The sequence below is a fragment of the Ochotona princeps genome, chromosome 11 (assembly GCF_030435755.1).
Source record: "Ochotona princeps isolate mOchPri1 chromosome 11, mOchPri1.hap1, whole genome shotgun sequence".
Taxonomy (NCBI): Eukaryota; Metazoa; Chordata; class Mammalia; order Lagomorpha; family Ochotonidae; genus Ochotona; species Ochotona princeps.
Window position 1 is genome coordinate 31188039 of NC_080842.1, and position 27805 is coordinate 31215843.

Sequence of the window (27805 nt, forward strand, 5' to 3'; positions counted from 1 at the left end):
TTTGCATAAATAAATTCACATTCCACCAATATCAAGATATTAAAATATAAATTTCAGCTAAGCGTGCTAAAGATTGTATTTCAACACATACTCCATTTCTTCTTTTTTTTTTTTTTGAGAGAGATTTGTTTACTTTTACTCGCAAAGAAGGTTTACAGAAAGAGGAGAGACAGACAGAAAGCGCTTGTGTGCACTGGTTTACTTCTCAGATAGCCACAATGGTCAGAGCTGAGCCAAAGCAGCCAGGACACGAACCGGAACTTATATGGGATGCTGATGCTGGCAAGCAGATGATTTGTCAAATGATCCATCATGCTGGCCCCCACATACTTTATTTCTAATTTATTATGCTTAGCTAAAAACTCCAACTTATGACTCCTGAATATTTTGTCATGGTGAATGCTGATTACATTATATATGTGTATGTGTGTGTGTGTGTATACGTATATATACACATAGTTGAATCTATTGTTCTCACCAATGTCTGTATGAGAACCAAACAAGACAGAAGGATCTTAAACTCACAAAGAAAAGAAGGTATTTTAGGGTCAAGTTATTTCTATACTTATAAAAATCTGTTTACTAGATTTGACTCAGAATCAGGAATTCATTAACAAATTAATAGGCTTATGGTGTGATAAAATACTCATAATCTTCATCATGCCATGTTCCAGTCACTTTAAAGGAACACATACTTCAGTAAAAACTGTCTTTCTTAAAATCAGTCTACATAACCCCTTGAACTAGATTTTCATCTTTATTCCCCCATCTAGGAATCCAAGAGGAAGCAAAAAAAAAAAAAAAAAAAGTCTTGTGTTTCAAAACATTGGGAATGAACCTTCAAAATACATTTATACAACACAAAGGATGCTCGTGTGTGTGTGTGTGTATTCACGGGGCTTGAACTGCTACTACTAAACTTGTAAAGTAAAATATTCCCATCATTTGTAGTAAAGTAGGGATTCAGGATGAGAGGCTAATCAGTAATTCATAATCTCGTTTCTGAAGAATGTTAGGGATGGACAATAGGAATCTTATTCTTCAGTTAGACATTTCCTGGCCCCAGAGATGTTTAATGGTTTTTTCCACAGTTTTAACAAAAGATCTTAAAAAAAAAAAAATACCTAAAGGCTTTCCGCTGGTGAAGATAATCAAAAGTACTGAAATTCTGAAAAAATATCTGATTGATTAGTGATCAGAATGGTCGTTTGAAGATTTAGGAAGGAAGACTAAGTGCTGAACATCTTTGGCAGCACAGGTCTTGGACAACAATGCAGAGGATGTGACCAAATTATATAAAGGTATTCTGTCTCTTCTGTTCAGTAATTAAAATCCACGAATTATCCTCATTTGATTATAAAATCCATTCTTAAAAAGGTGGAAATTAACAACATAATCATTGTTCTAAACTAAATCCATCTTGACACTGTGAATTTTTTAATAGCTTTTTTCTACTATCATAGTAATAGGTCAGACTACTTTTTCAAAGTACAGGATGTTGCCATGGCAACAATGCAATTCTTTCTGAAAAATAATTGCTTAAAAATACACTGGAGGTAACACAGCTCTTTTCAAAATTTTTGCACTACTTTATCCAAATTATTATAATACATATTATTTAACTAGTTATTATAATATATGCTATTATTCTACATTTAGCTTCTATTTCATTAAATACTTCTATTTGTAAAATGTCTGTCTTAAAATTATTGTTATTTTAACACTAGTTTCAGATATATTAATGTGATTTTGTATTTAAAATCTAAAGACAACCTGAAAATATTAAGAAATTATCTGAATTCAGAACAAAATGATGTCTTCCCATATAACTATCCTCACAAATTTTATTTTAACCTGTGCTTTAAAATAAAAACAGTCCATAATGTGAATAACACAAAAACACAGCCATATGAGAAGTGAAATAGAGAAATAAGCACAGAAAATCATAATGACAAGGTAAATATATCTTACTCTTTGTAGTCCTTCATACCAATCATCTTGCTCAAACCAATTTGAAATGTAAGTCATCCAAGCCATAGGATGTTTCTACTTTAATCAGGGCAATCGGAAACTCAGCGTCAGAACAGTCAGCGCCTAAAGTGACAACAACGTGTTTCAACCAAACAGGCTTAACCAAAAGCTACCTTCTGAAATGAGGTTCAGAAGTGGAGCTCGAACTGCACAAACATCTCAGTTGATATAGAATATTAATAACCTACCAATAACAGTACATCTTAACTTAATGCTATACTGGAATTTATAAGGCCATATTCAAATAACAAAAATGAGGTACTAACTTTGCTGTCATACAGTACCAGACAATACTGCAACAAGTCTTATGCAGCTGTCAGTTTTACATGCTAAAGAAAAATCTTAGATTTATTTTTTTTTAAAAACAAGCCAACAATTCTAAATCCAGAAAAAGAAGATAAATTCCAACGTCAGGGCTTGGACGTAAATCAAGACAATACAGGCTTCTAGAGTAAAGGTGTACAATGACAAATGCCACTCCTATATCTGTATTTTCTTCCAGTTCAGTGTTTAAGAATGGAAACATTTTTATAGGTATTGCTAATCACAAAACTGCCTTCGAACGTTTGAAGAGACTGCATCACTTATTATAGTACAATATGTACAACAGAGTCAAAATTAGATTAACTTCATTTTTAGCTTTATTCACTTGTGGCAGAAATTATTTATAAATCATGGTTTATATGATTTTTTGCTACAGTGAATGATATTTGGATATAAAAATATCATCTGTACTGTCTCACATGATGTTTTCCAGATCAAACTCATTAAATCTTTATGTTACAGTAGACATAAGAGAAGGAAAAAGGCAAAAATGAAAGAGTGAAAGAAGGGAGGAAGCTGAGAGAGAGGAAAAGGGGCAAGGAAGGAAGGAAAGGAGAGAGGGAGATACAAATTTTATTAATTTGGTTGTTTCATCATTCATAGCTATAAAGTAAGACAGCTGTTATCGTGGCATAGAAAGCTAACCCTGTACAAAATACAAATATCACAACAACAATGCACACAGCCTTATCTTTATTTTGGAGCTTTATCCTCCAGAAGTATTTCCATTCTATCTGCTTGAAGCCTGTTTACTGTTGTTTATATTCTGATGTTGGCACATAGGCGTTGATGCCTATTGTTTATCCTAACTACAGCTGCGCTCTTGGTTTATATCAGAGTGTGTTTTGTTTTGTTTTACCCTGTGATTCATCTTTACCTCTTGTTGATCCCAACATTTCACCTTGTCACTGAACTATTTCTACTCATGCCAAGATCTTAAACTCCATTTCAAATTACATAGTCAACCCAAACTCCTCAGCTTTCACTTTTCAAGTGAAGTTTCTCTTCTACCACCACCAAACATCCTTTCTCTGGCACTGATCATCGCAATGACTATCTTTACACAGTAGACATACCCTGGGGAAAGCATCAAGCCCCCTATGATGCTCTCATTAACACAGTTTCCAAATCCCACTACATTTGATTACTAAGGGTTATCAAACTGCCTTGAGAAGGTCTTTTCTAAAGGCCCTTAGCTCCACCCCTGAAGTCACTGCACTCACTGAAACCTGTCATGTCATCATACCTTAGAAGATCAATAAAATTATTTATGTATCAGGACCATGTTCTCACTGCAATTCTCAGACATATGTTGTCCTATACTTCTATGAGTTTATGCCTTGAAATATATATTTTCTTATTTATGTGGCAAAAAACATAATGGCAAAAGTTTACTTATCTAAATATACAAGAGATATTTAAAGAAATCTGGATTGTTAGATCTAACAATAAATCACTGAAAATACATTAGTACCTGCTGTGTGAGCCCATACACCTATGGGGTAGTTTTCGTTTTGTTATGCCTCACCACTTTAAACAGTAGTTCTAATTATTTGCATGAAAACTTGAAGGACTAGGGGCCCAGTGCGATAGCCTATTGGCTGAAGTTGGCACCTTGCAACCACCGGGCTGTCATATGGGTGCCGGTTTGTGTCTGGCTGCTCCACTTTCCTTCCAACTCCCTGCTTGTGGCCTGGGAAAGCAGCAGAGGATAGCCCAAAGTTTCCGGACCCTACACCCAAATTGGAGACCAGGAAGAAGCTTCTGGCTCTTGGCTTCAGATCAACTAGGCTCAGGTTGCTGCAGCCACTCGGGGAATGAATCAGTGGAGGAAAGATCTTTCTCTCTGTATCTCCTTCTCTCTGTGTATCTGTCTTTCTAGTTAAAAATAAAGAAATAAATCTTTTAAAAAATAAAAAAAAATTAAAGAGCTACTCAGAAGTTGCTCATGTTTGGCCAGTCATTAACACTACTACAAAAATAAGAATTAAAAATCGGGACACAGAGTGGCCAGTCTCTGTCCTAGAACTGAAAGTACCACAAGTTCTTTGGCTATGATTTACGTGAATGAACCTATTTGTCCCACATCCTGGAATGTTTATTTTTTGTGCTTTCTGACTATACTTCATAATCATTTTATTCAATCATGTCAGATTAAACTCATCTTTGCCTATTCTCTATAACTTGGTCTCAACAACTTCCATGATGATTCTACATAATTTTTTTCTCTCCAATTTCACCTGATAGCCCAGGACAAGACATTGGCTTAATCCTCTGCCATTTTCATACTTACAGGCTATCTTTATATTTTCTACCAAATTCTCCCCCTCTGCCTTCTTACCTAGTGGACTCTCTGCTGTTTTAGCTTCTCCTTTCCAGCCCTTGTCTCTTCTGTCTTATACCATTAGTATTTATTTAAAATTGTAATAAACCAAGTGAACACATAAACAAGTCAATGCTTACTAAATCAAAACAGCATTAAGTATAAACTACACGGCACTGTATGAAGTCACATCTTTTCATATGTGTATCTGTACTGTGTAGAATCATGGTTAGGTCTGTTGAAAAGGAAGGAGGTTATGCAAGTGACAGCTCGGGAAATATAAATTTTCCTCAAGCTACAGATGTGAGATCACCCATTTGCCTGCTTTTACTATGAGCTCAAAGGTTCTTCAAAAATTTAAAAAAAAAAAAAAATGAAAAAGCTTCTAATGTTTTTCAAAGGATTTTTTTATACCAAAATAAACTCATACTGTTAATTTATTTTTATATAAACTTATCAAACTATGTTCGCAGATATATTTTCTCATGCTATCTGAATTTGTGGAAGGCTAATGTTCAGTGCAATACACAACCCTCACTAAAATTTTGAGATGTTTTTCACTTTATCTGGATTAAAACCATCCTCAAATGTCAAAGAAAAGTTGGGGCTATAGAGCAGTTACATGGTTAACTTATTGGGCTTTGAAGAATCAGAATGGTTTTGAGTTCTGAAGAAAAAATGTTACTGGGGATTCAATAAGCTGCAGCATTGGCATGCCACTTGAGATACCCAGATTTCATATCACAGCACCCTAGCTCAGGTCTCAACCCTGCTCCCCATACTAGTTTTCTGTCATGTGTACCCCTGGTGGCAGCAGATACTGGCTCAGTTAGGCCTAAGCTCAAATGAGTTCCCAGCTCCCGGCTTCAGCCTGAACCAGCCACAGCTGTAGCAGGCATTCAGTGAGAGAATCAAGAGATGGGAGGTTTCTCTATATTTCTGTCACTCTGTTGGTCAAATAACTAGGAACTAATAACTAATTGAATAAATCAAATCGTTACCCCTAACATGTTAGCTTCCAGCAATAGTAGATGTATGTGTGTGTGTATAAAAATTGTATTAAAATGTAAAATTTCAGACAAAGCTCCCAGTTACAAGGTAAGTCTAAAAAGGCAACATAGGCAGGTTTGGGTGGGGGTAGAGGATGCTAATTTATCTATACTAAAGCTGTGGTTTAGTTACTGAGAATCTAAGAAGCACTTTTGGTAACTTAAGTCTGGAGAGACAAATATTGGAGATGAGATGCTGCTAAGGAAAAAGTGACCTGATAACAATTATGCCCTTTCATGAGAACCATATGTCTCTATATCATAAAAAAGGGGAAGAAATTGATACATCTTATCTTTCATGAAAACTGAGCTACAACTTCAAATATATGCATTCAATAACTGGATTAAGGAGAGTTATCCACAAACGGGTTGTTGGATGGAAAATGGAGCAGCTGGGACACAAATCAGCATCCAAATGGGATCCCGGCACTTGCAAGGTGAGATTTAGCCATTGAGCCATCACACCAGGTCCCCTGCCTCCATACTCTCCGAAAGTGAAAGCATATTTTCTCTGGGGCCAGCACTGTGACAGCACATTAAGCCACATGACGCAACACCGGAATCCCATATGGATACTGGTTCAAGTCACAACTGCTCCACTTGCTTAGGTGAGAAGATCCAGAAGGAGTGCCAGACTCCTAGCTTTAGGCTGATGCAACCCTACCCACTGCAGCCATCTGGAAAATGAATCAGTAGATGGGAGATCTCCACCTCTCTCACTCCACCTTGCAATTAAAGAAAGATTAATAAAATATATGTTATATTTACATAATTAATATATTTATATTTAAGATATTAATAAAATATATTTTAAAAATATTTTTTAAAAACAAAAGTATATTCCCTCTAGAGGAAGGTAACCTAAAACTATTGGCAAGTGCTAAAAATAATGAACAGGTAGGTAAAAAATAAAACAGAAATGGGTTAGAGGGATAACACACAAATTATTACTTCTCTTGAACCCACTAAAGAGTTTAGGTTGCAAAGAAATCAAGAAATATCAAATAATCTTGAGCCCTTGTGTAACGCAACAACACATATTTATCTTTTGTATTTCACAGAGAATAGGAGAAAGAAGTAGTCTCATAATAAAAGTATATGTAATTCCTAGTGGTCAAGGGTGGAGTGCAAGTTTAGACAGTGACACATCATGTAAGTTTACACTCACTTCTAAGAGCTCTCCACAGGCTTCAGTTTGTTGCTGAGGAGAATGGTAGAGAATTAGAGTTCCTCTCAGGGGCTCAGCCTTCTGGGATACAACCGGCAATCCATGAATCATAGGCGCGAAACACTACATATACTTATCTAAATCTTCCTTCATATAAAACAAAATTCTGAAGCTTCAGAAAAAGCGGAAGCAAGCATCTTCACTCCCAGGAACAATGCAGAAAGTAAAAACAAACCACATTTCCTTTTGTAGAGGTGACATAACACTCTTACTGAACCCCTAAAACAAGGCTAAGACTATTACTTCTGGGAGAAGACAAAAAACAAAGATATCAGCCTCTACAGCATAAGGAGAAAAACATGTTAGGCTACCAAATATATCAAAATGAAGTACAGGTTGTGACAAAAATCTTAGTCAATACTCACCAATTATACACATAAAGCAGAGTTTGGCACCATAGCAGGCAGTTTGGAGTGAGAGAGACACATAAAGGCCCCCCTAAGAACCAGATTTCTCTGGTCTGGGAGATAAATGTTATTTTATAATCCTGCACTTAGTTATTATACAGTCATTAAAATGAAGCATGATGATCAGGAGTTAAACATAAAAGGATATATGTTACATTATCCAATTATGTTTTAAAATAAGCAAAATTAATCTATGTTACTGGAAGTTGTAAGCTTATTTCTTTAGGGGAAATGAAACAGTGACTGGACGAACTCATGAACATGATTTTGAGGGAGCATATAGTATTTATTTTATGCGAAGTATACCAATAAGCAAATTGTGCAGCCTTAAAACACTAGCGTCCACAGTACTGATTTCTAACGCTAACAAAATTAAGACAGGAAAACAGCTGAAATAAACAGGTCAACTTGCAGATACTTTGTTAAATGAACAATATTGTAAAGTTATATTTGAGCAATTTCCTGCATCCTTTATTTTTCCCGTGGGGTGTCCCACGTCACCCACTGCCCCTGCTATCAAGTCCTGGCATACCAATTTAAGTGTGCCTCCCAGGTATAACACTAATAGATGGAGTCTTCAAAGATTAAATGAAATGTACATTGTGAAAAAAACAAGGTTTCAAACTGTTTTGTGCCAATTAAATTTATCTTTTAATTCCACTTTTTCCTCATCTTGCTCTATTTTCACAATTTTTGAAGTGATGACAGGGAACAGGCGAATGAAGAAAGCAGGCACAAGAACAAATAATCACCATCATGGGGCAGAGTAAAACCTCAATCCTACCCCCATAAACTGAAAGACAGAATTCAATATGAATATGTTTTGGGACCCAAAGGGATGTTAACAAGGAATCTGGTCATTCACACAGTTGATGCCTATCCTGGCACATCAAATAGATGCTCTGAAACTTACACTTCCTACTCCACAATGTGTACTAAGAGATCTCCAGCATCAGATCCCTGGAAGAGGAGATCTGCAGATATTGACACAAATAGTTCTCGTCCCAGCATTTCATACTTCAAAAAAATATTTCAAAGTATAAATGAGTTAACCCTGAGAACTTGAAAGCTAATTCTTTAAAAGAACAAAATTCAATTCAACTGATAACTCCAAGTATTAGTGATTCTAATTTTAATGTAATTTTTTCCCTTTGTGTCACTTTTTTTTTCCTTTAAGTATCTTAAGGAGGACAGAAAGAGATGAAGCGAAAAAGTGCATTCCCATCTACTGGTTCACTCCCCCAAAGCCCATAAAAGCCAGTGTTGGGTAGAAACCAACACCAAGAGCTCAGAATTCAATCCAGGTCTCTCACGAGGGTTTCAGGGACTCAACAACTTCAACCATTCTGTTTTTTACTGCCTTCCAGGGCTCACATGATCTGGCAGTTGGACGCAGGAGTACAGTCAGGATTTACATCCAGGCATTCCAAAACGGGATGCAGGCATCCCAACAGCAGACTTTTTAAGTGGCAAAAGCTACAGGTTACTTCCCATTAGCTTAGGCCTCATGCTCCTTTTAGAGAATACTTACAGATAAATAGCTTAAAATGTGTAGTATTCAGGGCTGGCATTATGGTACAAAGGGTAAAGTTGCTGCCTGAGGTGCATGTATCCTATGTAGGTGCCATTTTGAGTCCCAGCTGATCCATTTCCCACCCAAAACCGTGCTAACAGCTTGAGAGAAGTAGCAGATGAGAGCCCACATGTTTAGCACCCTGCTGCCCACATGTGAGACCCAGAAGAAGCTCCTAGCTTTGACCTGGCCACTGAGGCTAACTGTGCAGTAAACCAGGGGATTTCTCTCTAAGTCTTTCTCACACCTTCTTCCTCTCCGTAACTTTTTTAAGTAGCTAAAAAAAAAAAAAAAAAAAAAAATATTTACAACTAGTGATGAATTTTTAATAGAGGACTGGAACATACTTATCTTAATAATATGGATACTTAAAATTAAAAAAAAGAAATTTATAGCTCAGAAGATGAGCTTATTAGTTGCTTGGATATAGCATACATCATTATTAGAGCACTGGAACAAAAATAAATAGATAGCAAGGTAAAGGCAGAGAAAAATGAGAGTGAAATAGAGCAGAAGCCAAGGAGACAATAAGACAATGCTGAAAAGTTGAGCATGCAAATCTTGTACGTAATCACGTCCAACAAAGAGAGGAAGAGATTGCACAAAGAGAACCAATGTTCAGAGAAGTAAAGAAAACAACTTTCAGGAGTGATTTTAAAAAGTAGGTTTCTGAAGTTCACCAAACTCTAAAAAGGTAAAATTAAAATAGAATCTTATCGGGGCATATTGTACTAAAATGCTAAAACTAAAGAAAATACCTGGGATTTTTAAAATGGAAAGATGACATTAAAAATAGACATACTGGAAATCAGAAAATAATGGAATTTATACATCAAGAAAAAAAGTACTACACAATGAATAAAAAACATTGCTGGAAAATTGCATATCTTCATACACAAAGCATAGGGAAATTTGTGGTTAGTAGTTACATTCTAGGGTTTAATCTTGGCTTCCCATTTGAAGGGCAGCGACCCAAACACTTGGTATAAAACCACATGAATGAGTCTCATAAATACAATACCAACTGAAAGAAGCTAAAAGTAAAAATGTGTTATTCCACTTATGTAAGATACATAAACAATATTAATGTATCCTGAAAGTTGTCAGGATGGTAGTGGCTATCCTTGATGAGGGCTCTGAGTGCTGATAATGTCCTGTTTGTGCTTAAAAACAAAAACAACCTAAAAATCACTTCTAAATGATTTTTGTGCAGCATGTATCATAGTCATCATAGCCAATAATTCTTTTTAATGCATTATTAATCCCTTTCTCATGAACATTTAATCAAAATGCTTTACTGAAATCCCTACATTGTTCTGCTCTAAAAAATTTTTAATGACTTATATCAGGATAATTTAACAAGTCAACAATGTCCATGAAATATTATGGTACATCATCTTAAGATATTGTTATTTTTAGGGTACAAAATGGAATTCCAAGCGAACTTGTATTTAACATAATTTGGTTTTCTAAGAAAATCTATTTTGACCTTTTTCTAAAATACATTTCTAAGAAGCATAAATGTAGTTTCATCAAATATCAATGTACTTTTTATGGTAGTGGTTTGATACAGCAGAAAGAAGGTAATCTGTTCAAAAACACATGTGTATGTATTTTTAGGTAAGAGTACATTTGTTTCCCAGGCTTTAATTCATCTGTTATTCCATAAGGCGTAGAAGTACGCAGACTCAAATGTCTTTGGAAAAACAGTGTTTAATATATAGGTGAATCTATCATTACAGAAATTAATTTTAAAGATGGAAGAATGTATATTATTGGGGACCATATTTGCCCAGATTTTTGGCAATGAATAACATCAAGATCTACTATTACATTAGAAGGAAGAATACAACATTTCTCAGCCTCTAGCTTTTCTGCCACCTAGAACTTGGACCTATCTGCTATGGCCTAGCAGATGTTTTGTGTCGTAAGAACCAGGATTTCACACAAAAAAGGACAGAACAGTGATCTAGATCAAGACTGCATTTCTAAAAACTTGAACTTACTACTTCCTGGGTTTTTTTTTTTTGGTTGAAAATTAATAACCATTATTCTGCCTTTCTCTGTTGTATGCAGCGAAACATAAGGTAGGCTGTTATAGTACATAATTTCAAAACAATTTTTAGAAAGTGTACTAGTCAATAATGTGAGTTTGTTACACCCTTCTGAATTTCTGTCTTTAAATATTATTATGTTTTCATCATCTCAGACATAAATTACTGCTACTACAATTCAGTCATTGTCATCTACAGCAATATTAATTAGCAGGGCTGATGTTATTTTGGCTAAGCAAATAAATTATTTGTCTACATCTGCTTCATTAACATATTATTTCATGAAAATATATGGACCCATGAGGCTCTACTGCATCATAATATTTCATTCCTTTCCAGCAAATAGTGTATCATGGTAAAGACGCAGATGCAGGTTCCTAAACATACAAAGATAATCAAGAAACAAACAGAAAGAAATCCCTGCTTCAAGAAGCTTAAAGCAGAGACAGATAATCCAAAGAGCCAATAAATGTTTACCAAACCACTCCCTCTACCCCAGGGTTGGGAGTAGGGGAAGTTTACTTGTCAACAACCCTCCAGCATTGTTATGTGCAGGAAAAAGTTCACCTAAGTGGGGGAGAGGTTCATAGTCCATTGGTTGGCGAGAATGGTGATGGATTGAACCTATTGTACTAATTACATTCTCCTCAGATAATTAAGGACCTAAATATGGACACCTGTCCCAGTTTCAACTAATGAGATATAAATGGACATCTCTGGCATCATCCTCTTACTCTCTTTCCGACTTGGGTGTGCGTGTGATGCTGTTGCTGCAGCAGCTGTCTGTGACACATGAAGCAAAGGTCAAGAAAGCTGTGGAAATATTACAATCCTAGCATTATTATCACATCATAATTTATTTCATTTTCTAGATTTTTATTTATTTAAAAGCATAGTAACAGAGAAAGAGGAGAACCAAAGAGATCTTCTATCTGTTGGTTTACTGTCTAAATGCACAAAGCAACCAGAATCAGGCCATGTCAAAGCCAGGAATGCCATCTGGGTTTCCAATGCAGAGGACAAAAAACCCAAGTACTTGAGCCATTATCTGTTGCCTCCCAGACACATTAGCGGGAAGCTGGGTTAGAACTGCAGGGTATCCAGGGTGTGACCCTAGCATTCTCTGGCTTCTATCATGAGATGTGAAACCACAAGCAGTGCTCAACCTACTGTGCCTTAACATCTGTCTTCAGTTGTTCTGTTACATGAAAAAATATTTATTGTAGCTATTGATTTTACGATCTCTGTATTTGACTTCATTCTCAATAATAAATCAAATAAATGTATAAATCAATGTTCAATGCCTAAAATGCCTACTATATAACAGATGATGAACAAAGTGCTTAGAGAAGAAAGAAAAAAACTGCATAAGTCAGCGTCACATAGTCAAGGAGGGTTTAAAAAAATTGGGATTTGAACTTTTGGCAAAAAACATTTTTTTTTGTGCTTACACTACAAGAATACATAATGGACAGCTAGACAAAGGAAGAACAAAGAAAAATTATTGTAGATCACAATAAAGATTGTGAATTTCACTTTGTAGATGACAGGGATGCTGAAACAATTTAATAAATTCTGCTTTATTAATCTGAGAGGCAGAGAGACATACAAACAGAGCTCTTAAATACCTATTTCCCTCCCAAATGCCCATAAAAGGAGCCAGGAACTGAATCTGGGAGATTCAGCCATTGCAGTCATCATCTGCTGCTTTCTATGGTGTGCCTTAGGAGGGAGCGAGATAAGGAACAGAGCCTGTAGTACAGCCAGGCACAACGATTGGCAACACAGAGGCCTCAACTAGTGGCTTAACCACTCAGCACATTGGTATTTTGCTTTGATTTCCCATCATTTCAAACCCAAACATTAGAGTGCATCAGTGAATTTAGAGTGCACCTATTCCATAATCCTACCCAATCTGAGTACCTTTATAAAAAAAAAAAACAGAACACTTTACTTTTGGGCCCAGCATGATGGGTCAGTGGCTAAATCCTTGCCTTGTAAGCTCTGGGATCCTATATAGATGCCAGTGTATGTAACAGTTGCTCCACGTCTCATCCAGCTCCTGCTTGCAGCCTTGAAAAGCAGTGGAGAATGGCCCAAAGTCTTGAGACAGTGTGCCCATATGGGAAACCCAGAAGTAACTCCTGTCTTGGGATCAGCTTAACTCTGGAAATTGCGGCCTCACCTCTCTGTAAAATCTGTCTTTCCAATAAAAATAAATAAATCTTTAAAAAAATTTTTTAAAAATGTTTTTGTTTTGTTTTACTGGAAAGGCAGATTTTACAGGGAGAGAACAAAAGAGAGAGGTCTTCCATCTACTGGTTCACTCCTGAAATGGCCACAATGGCCAGAGTTGAGCCGGTCTGAAGCCGTGAGCCGGGACATTCTTCCGGATCTGCCAGATGGACACAGGGTTCCAAGGCTTTAGGCCATCCCCTGCTGCTTTCCCAGACCACAGATAGGGAGCCAGATGGGAAGTGGAAAAGCCAAAACTGGAACCAGCACCAAAATGGGATGCAGGCACTGCAAGGCAAAGGATTAGCATATAGTGCCACTGCATTGGCCACAAGTCTTAGGACTTTAAATACTGTATAAGAAGGCCATTAAGTTTACATCTTCTGTCTGAAAATCTTGATTTCTAGACTCACATACCTAATTTCCTATTCACAACCCTGCAAAAAATCAGATACAAGTTTCAAGTTAACTTAATTAAAACAAAACTTCTGATGTACACAATAAAAGATATTCCTATTCTTTTTACTTTTATCCTTTTTCTTCTTTTTAGTTTGACAACTAGCCACAAACATGACTACATTCAATAACTGACTATTATAAACTTGGCTTGATATGAATCTTCTGGTAGCAGAAACCCAAAATGTGAATTATTTAAGCTGAGGCGTGTGTGCGTGTGTGTGTGTGTGTGTGTCTTGGTATAATCTACAGATGCACATTTTTAAAAACAAGGAGGGCCTGGAATGGTAGAACAGTGCCTAAAGTCTTCACTTTGCACATGCTGGGATCTCATATGGGTGCCGGTTCTAATTCCAGCAGCTCCGCTTCCCATCCAGCTCCCTCCTTGTGGCCTGGGAAAGCAGCAGAATGGCCCAAAGCCTTGGGACCCTGCACCCATGTGGGAGACATGGTAGAAGTTTCTGGCTCCTGACTTTGGGTCAGCTTAACTTTGGTCATTACGGCCATTTGGGGAGAGAACCAGCAGATGGAAGGTCTTTCTATATTTCCTTCTCTCTGTAAGTCTGACTTTCCAGAGTCTGGCTTGGGCCTGACCCAGACCTGGAAGTTGAGGACATTCGGGGAGTGAATCAAGAGACGGAAGATGCTCTCTCTCTCTCTCTCTTTCAAAGAAAAAAAAATGTACAAAATGATTTTGACAATTCAATAGAAAAAAAATCAGCAAAGGAAATTAATTAGGAGCTTACAAGCTGCAAAATGCAAGGAATATGGAATGTCACTAACCGAAAATTTTCTTGAATTAGTGCTTCTGATATATTAACAGAGGTCTGAGATTAGTACTAAATTTTCTTAAGTAAAAAGTTGTATTAGCTAAGATGGGACTTACGCATAGATAAAATTGGTTGCTAATCTAATTGAAAGTACACTTGTCAAACCATATGCCCTCACTCAACATAAAATTTCCCCTAATGAACTAATGCAATTAATTATGAAAGTAAAACATGATGTCCAAAAAGCTACAGTAAAAATGTTAGTCAAACCTATCAGCTGTTACATTTTCAGAGTTAAGTTATTCATTTAATAGCTCATACTATGCAGAAGTAATACCTCAACAATGAAATGGTACGTGGACGCCAGCAGCGTAAGAAACAACTAAGTGCAATCTGATACTGCTCCCTGGATCAGTAGTACTCAAACCCTCCCTTGCTTGAGGACCACCTAGGAAACTTTATTTTAGTCTAACGTAATGCTGACGTGAATACAATGAGGTAGTCTGCAGTCTATTTTATCAGCAGTGGCAACCTAATAATTCAGACTAGACTTCAAGTATCCACCTCGGCAAAACAAAATTAAAATGCTCCTCTTCTTTGAGTAAATTGAAAATCACCTTTGGCCTTTCTAGGCTGAGGCTAAGGGCTGTGAGGGAGAATCTGCAGGAAATACCACAACAAAACACCCTAGTCCTAGTGGTCCCTCTGCTGGGAACAGATGAATTTTAAACACTGTTTTTCGAAGATAAATTCATTTGTGTCTTCAGGATCAAGGGGTTATTATTAATAATGGAAAACTTTTACTATACCAATCCTTAGCTACTAAAGATGAAAAGAAAGATTAAAACTTTCAAGAAAGCATGTTCAATGTTTTCTTCACAGTTGCTCAGTTCTTTATGTATTTTTATTATGCCACACTACAGGAGAAGGTAAGATCAATATAAATAAAAATTGGATGGCCTTTTTATATAATGGAACTGTGTAGGACTCATTTAAGAAGTTATTTTTTTTTCTTTACATGAATATCCTTTGCAGTAGTCAAGCACCATGTATAACATCAATCTGTAAACAATACTTTCACAGTCACTTGAGTATTGTGTATTCTAGAACAGAAAATTCTGAACACTTGTGCTGGACTGCTGCCTTTCAGCAGGCAATGCTGTGTGTAACTGTATGTACTTTCTTACCCAGGTAGGCCAGCCCTGCACCTGCTCCCTCAAGCAGGGTGGTGGTAAGACAATTCACAAGTCTACAGACTGAGTTTCAGTTTACAAATCCTCACAAATACCTTACCACCCATTTCAAGTCCTTTTTTTGATTAATGATACCAAGAAATGTTACTTGAGGGATAACACTGGCAATTATAAACTCATGCTGTTGAGCTCTTAGTTGAAGAAATGTTGTACCTTTGCAAAAACAAACATGTGCTTATTATTCAGTTTTTCCTGTGGAAAATTCTGACTCAGAAATGTTTTTTGATGCACCACCAAACTTTTCACTAATTTCATTCCAACCAATTGCTTTTAACTAACATAGCAAAAATCCTGTCAAATTTGTTGTTCTTTTTATTTTTAAGTGTAAAAAAGTCTGCATTTTCCTTGCAGTGAACAGGGTGGATACAAGACAGACAGTTTAAGGGTTACTTAAAACTGCTCTTCTAGTCAATACAGTCGTTTTCTCTGGAATACATTCTGGAACACCCAAAGCTTTCTTTTTGCAACCCTAATATTAAAGGGACACTTCACAGGGACAAAGAATCTATCCAGAATTATCTGGCTAGACGCATTGATGAGAAATACAAATCTGAACTATTATAGTTACACAGCAATCTATTTTAAAGAACAAAAATAAAACAACGTCTCTCCATCCAACTGGTCAATCTATCCTCCAGTTCTGATACATACTCACGCTGAGTGCCTGCGGTAATTTGCAATCAGGTGTAAGCCTCCTAAAACTCAGGGGATTAACCCGTTAGGGATCGCCGTGTGGGAAGCCGTGCCGGACGCACGGAACCTCAGTCTGCGATAGCAGGACTGTCCGAGCGCCGCTCACGCGACGCCACAGTCGTTCTAGAAGGCAACACTTCAATCCTGCGCCTGCCCGGGTCTCGCGCCCCGCCGCCCCGGCGCCTTACCTGAGGGAGCCGGCAGCCGCAGCTGAGGATAGCAGGAGGTGCTGAAAGCTGCGCGCGGGAGCGGCAGCCGGAGCCGGGAAGGCGCGCTGGCAACCGAGCTTGCCGGGCGCACGGCCCCGCCCCGCCGGCCAGCCCAGGTCCCGGGGGCGGGGCGGCCCGGCTCGCGGTTTCCGAGGGCGACGGAGGCGGATAGTGCAGCGCCGGGGTGGAGGCAGACGCACTCCGGCCCCGCCCCATCGTCACGTGACGCACACAACGCCCGCTGATTGGAGCATCTGCGGGAAGGCGGCTGCGGCTGCTTTCCCCTGGAGGCTCGGCCAAGGAGGAGATGGTTACCTGGCAACGCAGTGCCTGTGCGTTGGGGCTTCTGTGCTTTGGGTGAGGGTTTGCGCACCGAAAGTGAACGAAAACAGGCCCCCCCCCCCAAGCATTCTCACAGCCCAACACCTTCTCTAAAGTTTGCACGTTCTAATATACATGACTATGTCACCGGATCTATAGCTATTGCGGGTGGAGGCTGGGGGAGTGGGCAGTTTAGGGGAGGTCCTTGAACATCCTCCAGAAGCCAGAATGTCCTGATCTTGAACCAGGGCCTGGAATGTGAGTCAGGAATGCCGTCCTGCGCTCCCTTAATGTCTGTTGGACCCCTGCAGCCCTGAGGGAGGCCTCTACAGCTGAATATGCAAAACTGACATTTTCCCTGCGAAGTCTGATTGAATAATGTGGCTTGATAATCATCATTCTTTTTACATTCTTAATATCCGAAATACTTTGACAATTTATGGTCTTTAACCCAGTACCCTAGAGAAAGCTTGCATATACTCCAAATACAGTGCTTAATAACATCTATCAAGCTTTTATTATATGCAAGGCTCTCAACATTGAATAACGGAATGGTGTTATCTGAAACTAGAAAAGTCCCCTGCAATTGCTACCCTCGGTGCAGATTTTTCTCTTTCTCTTTAAGTGTTCTCTGCGGAGATTAATCCCTAGCAGGGTCCCTGTCCTGTTTTGTAAAGTAAAGCTTCAGGCTGTACTTCACGTGAACAATGTACTGCTTCAAAGCGCAGGTCAGGTACTACAATTCTGTTCTTTACATCCTAGCAAAGTGCCTGCCAAACATCAGTGATTGTCTAAGGCACGAATAGGAAGTAATCAACACAGAATGCACTAGAGAAAGTATCCAGGGCAACAACTTAGTAGAATTCACTGTGTTAAGTTCCAAAATAGGATCACATAAAAATGATATGAACTTATTTCAGATGAAGGAAGAGAAAAATTTCTTCTAGGGTATTCAGAAAATCTTTCATTAAAGATGGTATTTGAAAAAAAAACTTAAATAAAATTTCACCTGCTAGAAAGGGAAAATAATGTACCGTGCAGCAAAAATAACATTGCCAAATAGTACAAAATGCTGAATTTTGACTTGCATGCTGTTTTTGGAGGAGGAAATGGTTGGTACCCCAAAGATAGGATGGGAGGTAGAAAGTACCTTAAGGTAAGACAGGAAGCATGAGATACTAAGATTTAGGGAAGATGCAGAATTTCACAGTCAGGATGGAATCGAAGTTAGACCTGAACCTTTAAGCCATGGGAAAGCACTGATGTTTATTAAATCAGAGAATTTTTTGAAAGACAGTAACATTGAAAATGTTGGAGACATTAAGGGTTTAGGAAAATGTAAGACATGGTAGAAGAAAAAAAAGTCAAAATAATGAAAAGAGATGCTGGTGTCCCAAATTAGGCCAAGAAAGTGAGAATGTTGAAGATGAGAAGATCGTAAGAAATAGTACTGTGAAAAATTGCATAATTTTAACTTATGACATAGCTGATAATACACATGAAGAGAAAAAATTGTCGTAGATAAAATGTTTTGCTTCATCCATTGGTTGACCGTGGAAAGCAGTACAGGATGGCCCAAAGCCTTGGGACCCTGCACCCGTGTGGGAGACCCAGAAGAGGCTCCAGGCTCCTGGATTCAGATTGGCTCAGTTCCAGCCACTTGGGGAGCGGATCATTGGACAGAAGATCCTCCTCTCCGTCTCTCCTCCTCTCTGTATATCTGACTTTCCGGTAAACAAAGAATTTTAAAAAATGAAACAAAACAAAACATATCTAATAAGACATTTAAAAGTATCTAGTTGTGCCTCACAATTTAAAGCTGAAGAACGTATTGTGGACTGGAAAGTTATAGAGTTCTCCCAAAGATGGCTACATATGCAAGGATGTGTCTAGTTATTCTACTAGAACTGATACAAATGATCATATTGCCCTGGTCAAGTACTCCTCTTCTTTTACCATTGTTCAGCTTAGCTCGAGATTGAAATAATCACAGCTAGAGTTAGATCTAGAGAAATAGCATAACTTGGTTTCTAAATAATTGATCCCTTTATTCTGATTTCTATTCTTTATTCAACAAATATTTAATATAATGTTCTCATTTCACAGGGAAAAAAAGTAGAGTCACATGGGCTGACTGACAGTTTCAGGGCAATCATTAGTTCCTCGCACTGGAAGTACAGAGAGTTCTTCATGATTAAATTTAAAAGTAGTGTGATTAAGGGGAACTAAATGATTCTAAGTCAATTTATCTTCAAGGCTATGCATGGGCAACAAGAGCAGTGGCTTTAAAAAGGTGTTCAATGCAATTTAATGCTGCAAATACCATTTAAATGGAAATTCTGAATAAAAAATCAACCACAAAGACTTCCAAAGTCAAAATGGTTTTAGATTGGCCAATTACAAAGTTCTTTTTCACTATTTTAATATAAAACTGATATGAGAAAAGAAGGAAGTATGACAAAAAGATTGTCTAAGTGTTGGTTAGTAGAAGTAAGAATTTAAAATGTTACTGCATTTTTGATGTATGCGTCTTTCCTTGCAGAGATTATTATTAGAATAAATACAGTAAATACATTTTTAAAAATTAACATTTGTAATTTTGTACTGCCTTCAGAGAATTATTATGGTTTTACTTGTTTCAAGTGTTAGAAGGGCTTACATTAACCAAAAATTACAGAAAACTTGAGATTGTTTCTAGAATATTGATGAACCCATAATTTAACTTAATTAATTTCTCTTTTAATTAAAACTATCTGAACAGAAAAAGATGGAAAGTACTCATAAACATCTATATTCAATGTTTTGAGTTTCTACTGCATTTCTTTGTGTTTCTTTGAAAACCACACAAGAGCTAAGTGTTTGGTGGTTGATGTAGATGCCACTTAAGAATGCTAGAATCCCATGTCAGACTCCAATACCCAGCTCTACTTCTGACCCATCTTCTTGCTCATGTGCACCCTGGAAATCACGAGGTGATGGCTTACATCAGAGAGCTTAACTGGGCTCTGGGTTCCTGAAGTCAGTCTTGGTCATTTGTGCTGTTGCAGGCAAGGGGGAGTGAACCAGTGCAGCCTGAGATCTCTCTCTCTCTTTTTCTCTATCTCACTCAAAATAAATACATCAACAAGAATAACATATTTTACTCACATTTTCATACATCTTGTTGTTGGATTATCTTTTCACGTTCCCTCATGTAACTAATTTCAAAAGTAAGGATATATTCTAAATTTGCTTTATTTACTGCAATTTCTATAATTTTATACACATTGGCATGTGTATGATAGTTATTGTGTATATAGTTACAGTTATTCATGTGGCTATTTTATGAACTTCTGCTTATTATAAAGTATAGAAAAACTCCTACCTGCATATAAGTTTTTGACTACAAAGTGGAATTGTTGGGTCATGGCACTTACATGTCTGCAAATATTATGGATATTACTGACTCGCATTCCTTTGACATTATATGGATGTTCATTTTGCTATATAGCTTATCAGCATCATACTGTCATAGTTTTACTAACCTAATATGTACAAAATTATATTCCCACATGATTTAAACATGTATTTCCTGAATTCACTGAGATAAAACATTTTTGCATTGACTATTAAATTTCCTTTGTTTGTCTTTAACTTTTTCTTGTTTATTTGTAGTTCATTAGATATTTAGGATGCAATTATTTTGTTAGATATGCTGTTTGCAAATCTCTCTCCAAATGTTCAGTTGTGAATATTCCCAACCACTATTCATTTGTGTATTTATTCTGCTCTTACTTCTAAAATTTCAAAAAGACCTATGACGTTTTCAGTTGGACCTATCACGTTTTTGTAAGTTCTTTTCATGTTTTCAGTCTCTTTTTCCCTTTTTAATAAATTCTGTATGACTCTTTGAGTTCTATATTCCAATTTTTCTTTGACTGTTTTCAAAACAATTGTCTTGGGTCCTGTCCCAGCCTTTGATTTCATCTCTTAGCATGCTCTTATCTGTTCCTACTCATCACATTTAAATTACAAATGTGCATATTGTATTTTTGAGTGAAACTAGCTTGCTTATTATTCAAATTCTCAAAATCATGAACCCATTAAATTCCCTGAAATGCTGAATTATGCCTGGGAAGTTGTTTTCATATAGTTACATGAGTTTTCATATAAATTGAGATAGCTCACTTTCAAAATGCTGTCAAAGATCAACAGATAGAATATAAACCTACTATCTATCTATACAGAATAAAAACATTCTGTATATATAAAAACATTCTGTAGGTTTATATTCTGTATATATATTAAATAATTTTATTATTTTGTTTTTGTTATTGATAAAAAGGAAAATACGAACAAATCTAATTGTAAAAATTTTAAATGATTTCATTCATGATTACAAAATCTAGCAGCATTCCCGGCTAAGTATAGCTCAAGACGTACTGCCTCACCACATGAACCAGTTATGCTTACTGTCAGAAAAGATAAAATAGAGTGAGAACTGGCACAGTGACCAGCATTTTAATCCTCTGCCCTGGGGTGCCAGTATCTGGTATGGGTGCTAGTTAGTATCCTGGCTGCTACACTTCTTTTTTTTTTTTTATTACATTTGATTTTATAACAGTTTCATAGGCTCTGGGATTCCCCCAACCCCTCCCTGTACCCTCCTGTTACGGTGGATTTCTCCACCTGGTTGCAGTATTACAGTTCAAATCCAATCATAATTCTTTCATTGCAAGCATGTACTTTGCATAGTGTCCAGCCTCTTATTGTCCAGATAAATTCAGCAGTTTCTTGGGGAGACCATCTCTGGTCTGAAAGTAGAGCTGGCAGAATATCATCCTGACCAATTAAAAGCCACAACGTAACCTCAACAACTGTTTACAACCTTATGGAGTTAAATGACATGGTATTGAGTGACCTATATGTCAGAAAATGCAAGTTCTTAACCACATCCTGTGATTACTTCATTGACATTTCAACTTCAGTTTATACACAACTGGCTGCTATACACCTTAAAATGGCTATAGGGTACTATTCAGCTGTCTTGTGTCTATTTTCATTTTTGTATTTAGTAGTTTATAGTGTTGAAGCATAATTTTTACTGAACTTGGTGAATTTTAGGATAGTCCATGTTGGCTTATAACTTTAACAAGGCATATGTCAACAGTTGAGGCGCAGAACAGTTTTAAGAGGGGTGCACAGAGAAATTTTCAATACCTTAGTGAGGAGTAACTTATGTTTGTGTCCTATGTAGTAAGGTATATGCGAGTCCAGGCTAACCTTTTCCTGTTTGGTACTAAGCTTTCCTTGTTGTTCTCTGTCTATCTAATCTAATTTTTTTGGAAGAGGGGTGCTTTGGAGAGACCCTGACAGTCATTGCAAGAGAGGGTGGGGATCCAAAGTTGGAACTAGGTAAGGACCAGAGAAAGCTCCTCTCCCGATTCCCGAAGGAAGTGTACTGTTCTTCTGTTTCTGAGGACCGTTCAGGGCTCCTGGCTGTTGTTCCAATGACATTGGTTTCTGCGGGGTAGGATTTGGGCTTCTTCCATCCCATGTGGGAGATCCAAATGGGAGTGGATGACCTCAGAGTTCTCGGTCTCCGAAGGCACGCCAATTCCCCGTGGTCTCCTTGCTTCTGATCCAACTCCCTGCTCATGGCCTGGGAAGGCAATGGAGGATGGCCCATGTGGGAGAGCTGGAAGAAACTTCTGGCTCCTAGCTTGATCTGCTCAGCTCTGGCTGTTGTGGCCATTTGGGGGAGTGAGCCAGAGCATGAAAGACCTTTTTTGTCTCTGTAAAATCTGCCTCCCAAGAAAAAAAAAGAGAGAGAGGGAGAGAGAGAAGAAAGAACTTTAAAAGACAGAGAGAGAAAATGGAGTGAGGGAAATAGTCAATCCTGTTGATTATAGTATAATAGGTCTTATTTGAACATACTTTGATTAGCTGACTGCATGTGAATGCCCAAGCACAGCTAATTACTGCAAATACAGGTTACAGTTTGCTTATGCGTGGAGTTAGGATATAGTTCACAACTTATGGAGAATGGAACTTTTAAACCAAACTTAAAACCTGTGCAGAGAAAGCTTTACACCAAGCAGCTGAGCGCAACACAGCCACCACAGCTGCAACATCATCAGCACCACATTATCTTGGGAATCTTCCGTGATGGGTTTGCATCAGACAGTGAGCTGGGTAGTACAGCACAGAAGGCCAAGGAAACAAATCAGTCTTTACAACAGAAACAAGTGTGAGGCCACCAGGTGGATGATGGGGAGTGAGTCATAACAAAGGGAGGGGCAGGGACCCAGGTCAGCAGAGAAGGCCCAGTCCATGCAGGGATCTTGAAGAAGCTCATCACAGCAGATTCCTCTATTAACAATAAAGAGCAATGGCAGACTCTCAAGGATATTTTCCGACAAGCTGATGAACTTGTGTTTTTTTTTCTTTTTTCTTTTTTTTTTTTTTTTTTTATTATTGGAAAGCCGGATATACAGAGAGAAGGAGAGACAGAGAGGAAGATCTTCCATCCGATGTTTCACTCCCCAAGTGAGCTGCAACGGGCCAGTACACGCCGATCCGATGCCGGGAACCAGGAACCTCTTCCAGGTCTCCCACACGGGTGCAGGGTCCCAAAGCTTTGGGCCGTCCTCTCCTGCTTTCCCAGGCCACAAGCAGGGAGCTGGATAGGAAGTGGAGCTGCCGGGATTAGAACTGGCGCCCATATGGGATCCCGGGGCGTTCAAGGCGAGGACTTTAGCCGCTAGGCCACGCTGCCGGGCCCAAACTTGTGTTTTAAATGATTCCATCTTCAACAAAATGTGTGAATGCATTTTTTTTAATGGAGGAAATGCTACTTGAAATATATACATATATATGTATATATAATTTATTTTTATTGGAAAGTGAGATATACAGAGAGGAGGAGAGACAGAGAGGAAGATCTTCCGTCTGATGGTTCACTCCCCAAGTGGCTGCAATGGCTGGAGCTGAGCCGATCCAAAGCCAGGAGCTCTTTTGGGTCTCCCACGCAGGTACAAGGTTCCAAGGATTAGGGCCATCCTTGACTGCTTTCCCAGGCCACAAGCAGAGAGCTGGATGGGAAGCGTGGCCGCCGGGATTAGAACCGGCACCCATATGGGATCCCGGGCATGCAAGTTGAGGACTTCAACCACTACGCTATCACGCCAGGCCTGAAAAATATATTTTTGTTCAATAACAAGGATTAATTTAAAAATGGCAAAATAACTATTGTTGGTTACACGGACATCTACCTGATCATAAACATCTTTTGTTTTATTGGAAAGTCAGATATACAGAGAGGAAAATCTACCAACTGCTGATTTACTCCCCAAGAGGACTCATTGGTTAGAGCTGTGCCAATCCGAAGCCAGAAGTTAGGATCTTCTTCCAGGTCTCCCACGCGGGTGTAGGGTCCCAAGGCTTTGGGCTTTCCTCGACTGTTTTCCCAGGCCACAAGCAGGGAGCTGGATAGGAGGCAGGGCTGCCGGGATTTGAACCAGCATCCATAGGGGATTCCGGTATGTGCAAGTTGAGGACTAGCCACTAGGCTACTGTACCAGGCCCTGATCATAAACCTTTAATTAGAAACTAATCATCTTAAAATAATAAACATTTAGTACATTAAATCCCATAAAGTAATATTTTATAAGGCACAGAGAACTTTTATCTGTGGAGGATATACCCCCCTAAATTTAAAACTTTTCATTATGAGCATTCAACTCAATACAATGTAATACTGTATATATGTATAAACAAAAATGTTCAAAGCCTTCAAAATACAATTGACAAAATACAAGCAATATATTGACACAAAGCAATAGACTAAGCCAAGATAAATTAAAGCAGTTATGATTTCTGGTTCTAGAAAATGCACCTTAAGTCATTTTAGTATGAAAACAAGGAAAGATACTGTTGCTATGAACGGGAGTCCCATGTGAAGCAATTTGTTGAAAATATTTCAGAAGACATTTGGACTGTAAGATTAGGCTTTTTTGTTTGTTTGTCTCAGGTCAGGACTTACTTTTTACAAATTGTTTTAACCTGTTAGTGACACTAGATTGAAGGGACATTAATTTTCCACCTGTTTTTAAAAGTTTCAAATCATAGCAAAAATAAGTAAAAAGCAGTCTTCGTAAAGTCTTGTCAGATTCCCTCGAGCTATGCTTTCTGAGTGTCGTTATAAAGGTAAACCTCAAAGGATTTCCTCTGTGACACTGTATTCCCAGTTCACAGATGTCTTACCTAAAAGAAAAGCACAGCGATGTTTTACGGAATATGAAAACTGTATGGTACACTTTGTTTTGACGGTTGGCACAACTGACAGAATTTTGTGGCCTAGAACTTTCTTAAGATGTATAATGCGTTAGATATGGAAGAATTACGTCATATTTTCTTGCATATTGTTTTTCCACACTACTGGCTCCTATGCTATCCTAACCTCACATTGTATTTTTAAGTACGAATTAAAAATTAGCAACTGATCCAACTTATGCTCTGTTTGAATTAGAGTTAGTAATTGTTCCAAATTCTGCCCTCTGAAGCTGATACTGATATTTTTGAGAAAACTCTTAAGCAGGTGAGTGTGTTCTGAAGAAAATAAGCAAATAAATAAGTCATTTAGCAAATGTCTAAATCATGTCACTGAAATAAATTGCCATTTTAGATGAATGTTGAACTTTTAAGTATTTAATAGATGAATACTTAAGGAGATTATTTTGTTTGGTTGTTATTTAGAGGAAAAAAATTTTAATTATTATTTTCCATGATTAGGTTTTATAACTGTAGGGATTCCCTCCTCCCCCTCCTGCCCTTCCTCCCACCCCATTCTCCGCATCACACTATTTTCCCTCACATTATTACAATAGCATAGTCTCTCAGTCACAGACACAAGTCCAACAGTCTGCTATGTAAGTGTACCATGGCATTATAGATATACACAACAGTAAGAAGTCTAGTATCCTATTTTCAGGGTGTATTTAGCAGTTTCATTGGGGCTCCTCCTTTTAGTCAAGAGTAGAGATGCATATTTCGAAGTATTTTCATTTCCTTTTATGCTAGTCTACATATATAGTTCTTACATGGGAATATATGTATGTAGATGCTTACATGTGTATCCATTTATCGTGTATTTTACCTGGAGGTTGCCATTATCAGAAAAAACATATGATATTTATCATTTTGCGACTGAATTATTTCACTGAGCATTATTTCACTCTAGTTGGGTCCATTTTATTACAAATGGTAGACTTTCATTCATTTTAATGGCTGAGCAGTATTCCATGGAGTAGATGTAACACTTTGTTTCTCCATTCCTCTTTTGATGAGCATCTGGGTTGTTTCCATGTCTTTGCTATTGTGGATTGTACTGCTATAAAAAAAAAAAGGGTTGGAGGTCACTTTCTCAAGTGCAGATTTTACTTCATTTGAGTATATTCCCAGGAGTGGGATAGCTGGGTCATATGGTAGATCAATTTTCAGTTGTTTTAGCACTCTCCATATGGACTTTCACAATGGCTGCACAATGGGGGCACTGCTCTATACTTAACCTTGCACTGAATAATGCTTTTAAATATTTTTGAGGCATTGAAGGTGATTAGGATATCAGATCCTTGGGGATTAATTTATAAGCACTCTCCAGCTCTTTAACTGCAACAGTATTTTAACTACAGTTGTTTTTGTTATACTAAGGAACCTTCTCTTCTAGTCAAGAAAAACATGGTTATGTTTGAGAGATTTATTTTTCCCAAGGTACAAGGTTTGACACATACTTAGTTAATTCAGAAAGATTTTGCAAGTAGTGTAAAAAAGTGTGAAAGTTTTACAAATTTATTTGACATGTAAAGCAATATTAAAATGAATTACGGGCCCAGCGTGGTAAGTCCAGTGGCTAAAGTCCTCACCTTGTACACACCAGGATCCCATATGCATGCCGGTTCTAATCCTGGCAGCCCTGCCTCCTATCCAGCTCCCTGCTTGTGGCCTGGGAAAGCAGTTGAGGATGGCCCAAAACCTTGGGATCCCACACCCACTTGGGAGGACTGGAAGAGGCTCCAGGCTCCTGGCTTTGGATCAGCACAATTCCGGCCATTGTGGCTGCTTGGGGGAGTGAATCATCGGATGGAAGATTTTCCTCTCTGTCTTTCCTCCTTTCTGTATGTCTGGCTTTCCAATAAAAATAAATAAATCTTTACAAAATAAATTTCAAATGAAGGATATCAATGTATCAAGAGAGGGAAAGAAAATATTCAGATCTTTAATAGAGAAGACAGAACTTGGGTATCTACCAGTTACCTCCAAATTTAAAAAGTGCAAAACAGCTCCATGTAGATGACTAGAATCAGACAAACAGCAGGGGGCACTGTAGCCAATACATAAAATGCCATTTCCTTTTCAACATCTTCTGTTGCAGATATTTGGACACATACTCACTGAGGAAATGAACATATAGAATTTAAATTTAGTTTATTGGTTCCTAAGAAACATTACATATAAATTCACTGGATGAAAGAAGATAATCTTAGGGTGTAAGAGGACTGAAATAGCATTTGAGGAGTAGTTTCAAGTAGCATATTGGCTATTCTGTAAACTAGAATCATCTAACAGCCCTCAAGGCATTAAAAGAAGATTGTGTATTTAGTCGCCGCTGCCATTGCAAGTATTTTATTGACAAAATTTGAGTGATTCCTGGGATTCTTTTCTGGGGTGGAGGGGTGGATCTGACGGAGAGAGGAGGTGGAGAAGGCAGTGAATTGAGAGGCATCTATAATTGCTACTCTCTATGTAATGGAAAATGCATTAACCTCTTGTTAACTAAAACACTAGGTGACTGTCTACTTGGTTAAGGTATAGAATTTCAAAATAAAATTCCTAAGTGTCT

General features: G+C 37.8%; 1 protein-coding gene across 2 annotated transcripts in view; it reads right to left on the reverse strand.

The window, feature by feature from the left end:
* Positions 1-16791, reverse strand: part of WDR17 (WD repeat domain 17) — an 80816-nt gene extending 64025 nt beyond the window's left edge. The window contains exon 1 of one of the 2 annotated variants that reach the window (XM_058669980.1): positions 16585-16791. Coding sequence is in view for 1 of the 2 variants with exons in the window: in XM_058669979.1 (XP_058525962.1) it covers positions 1972-2037 (66 nt within the window). In the remaining variant the exon portion in view is untranslated. Of the gene's footprint in view, positions 1-1971; positions 2097-16584 lie in introns of those variants that run through there. The other variant, XM_058669979.1, reaches the window with a different exon arrangement.
* Between the last annotated feature and the right edge of the window lie 11014 nt (positions 16792-27805).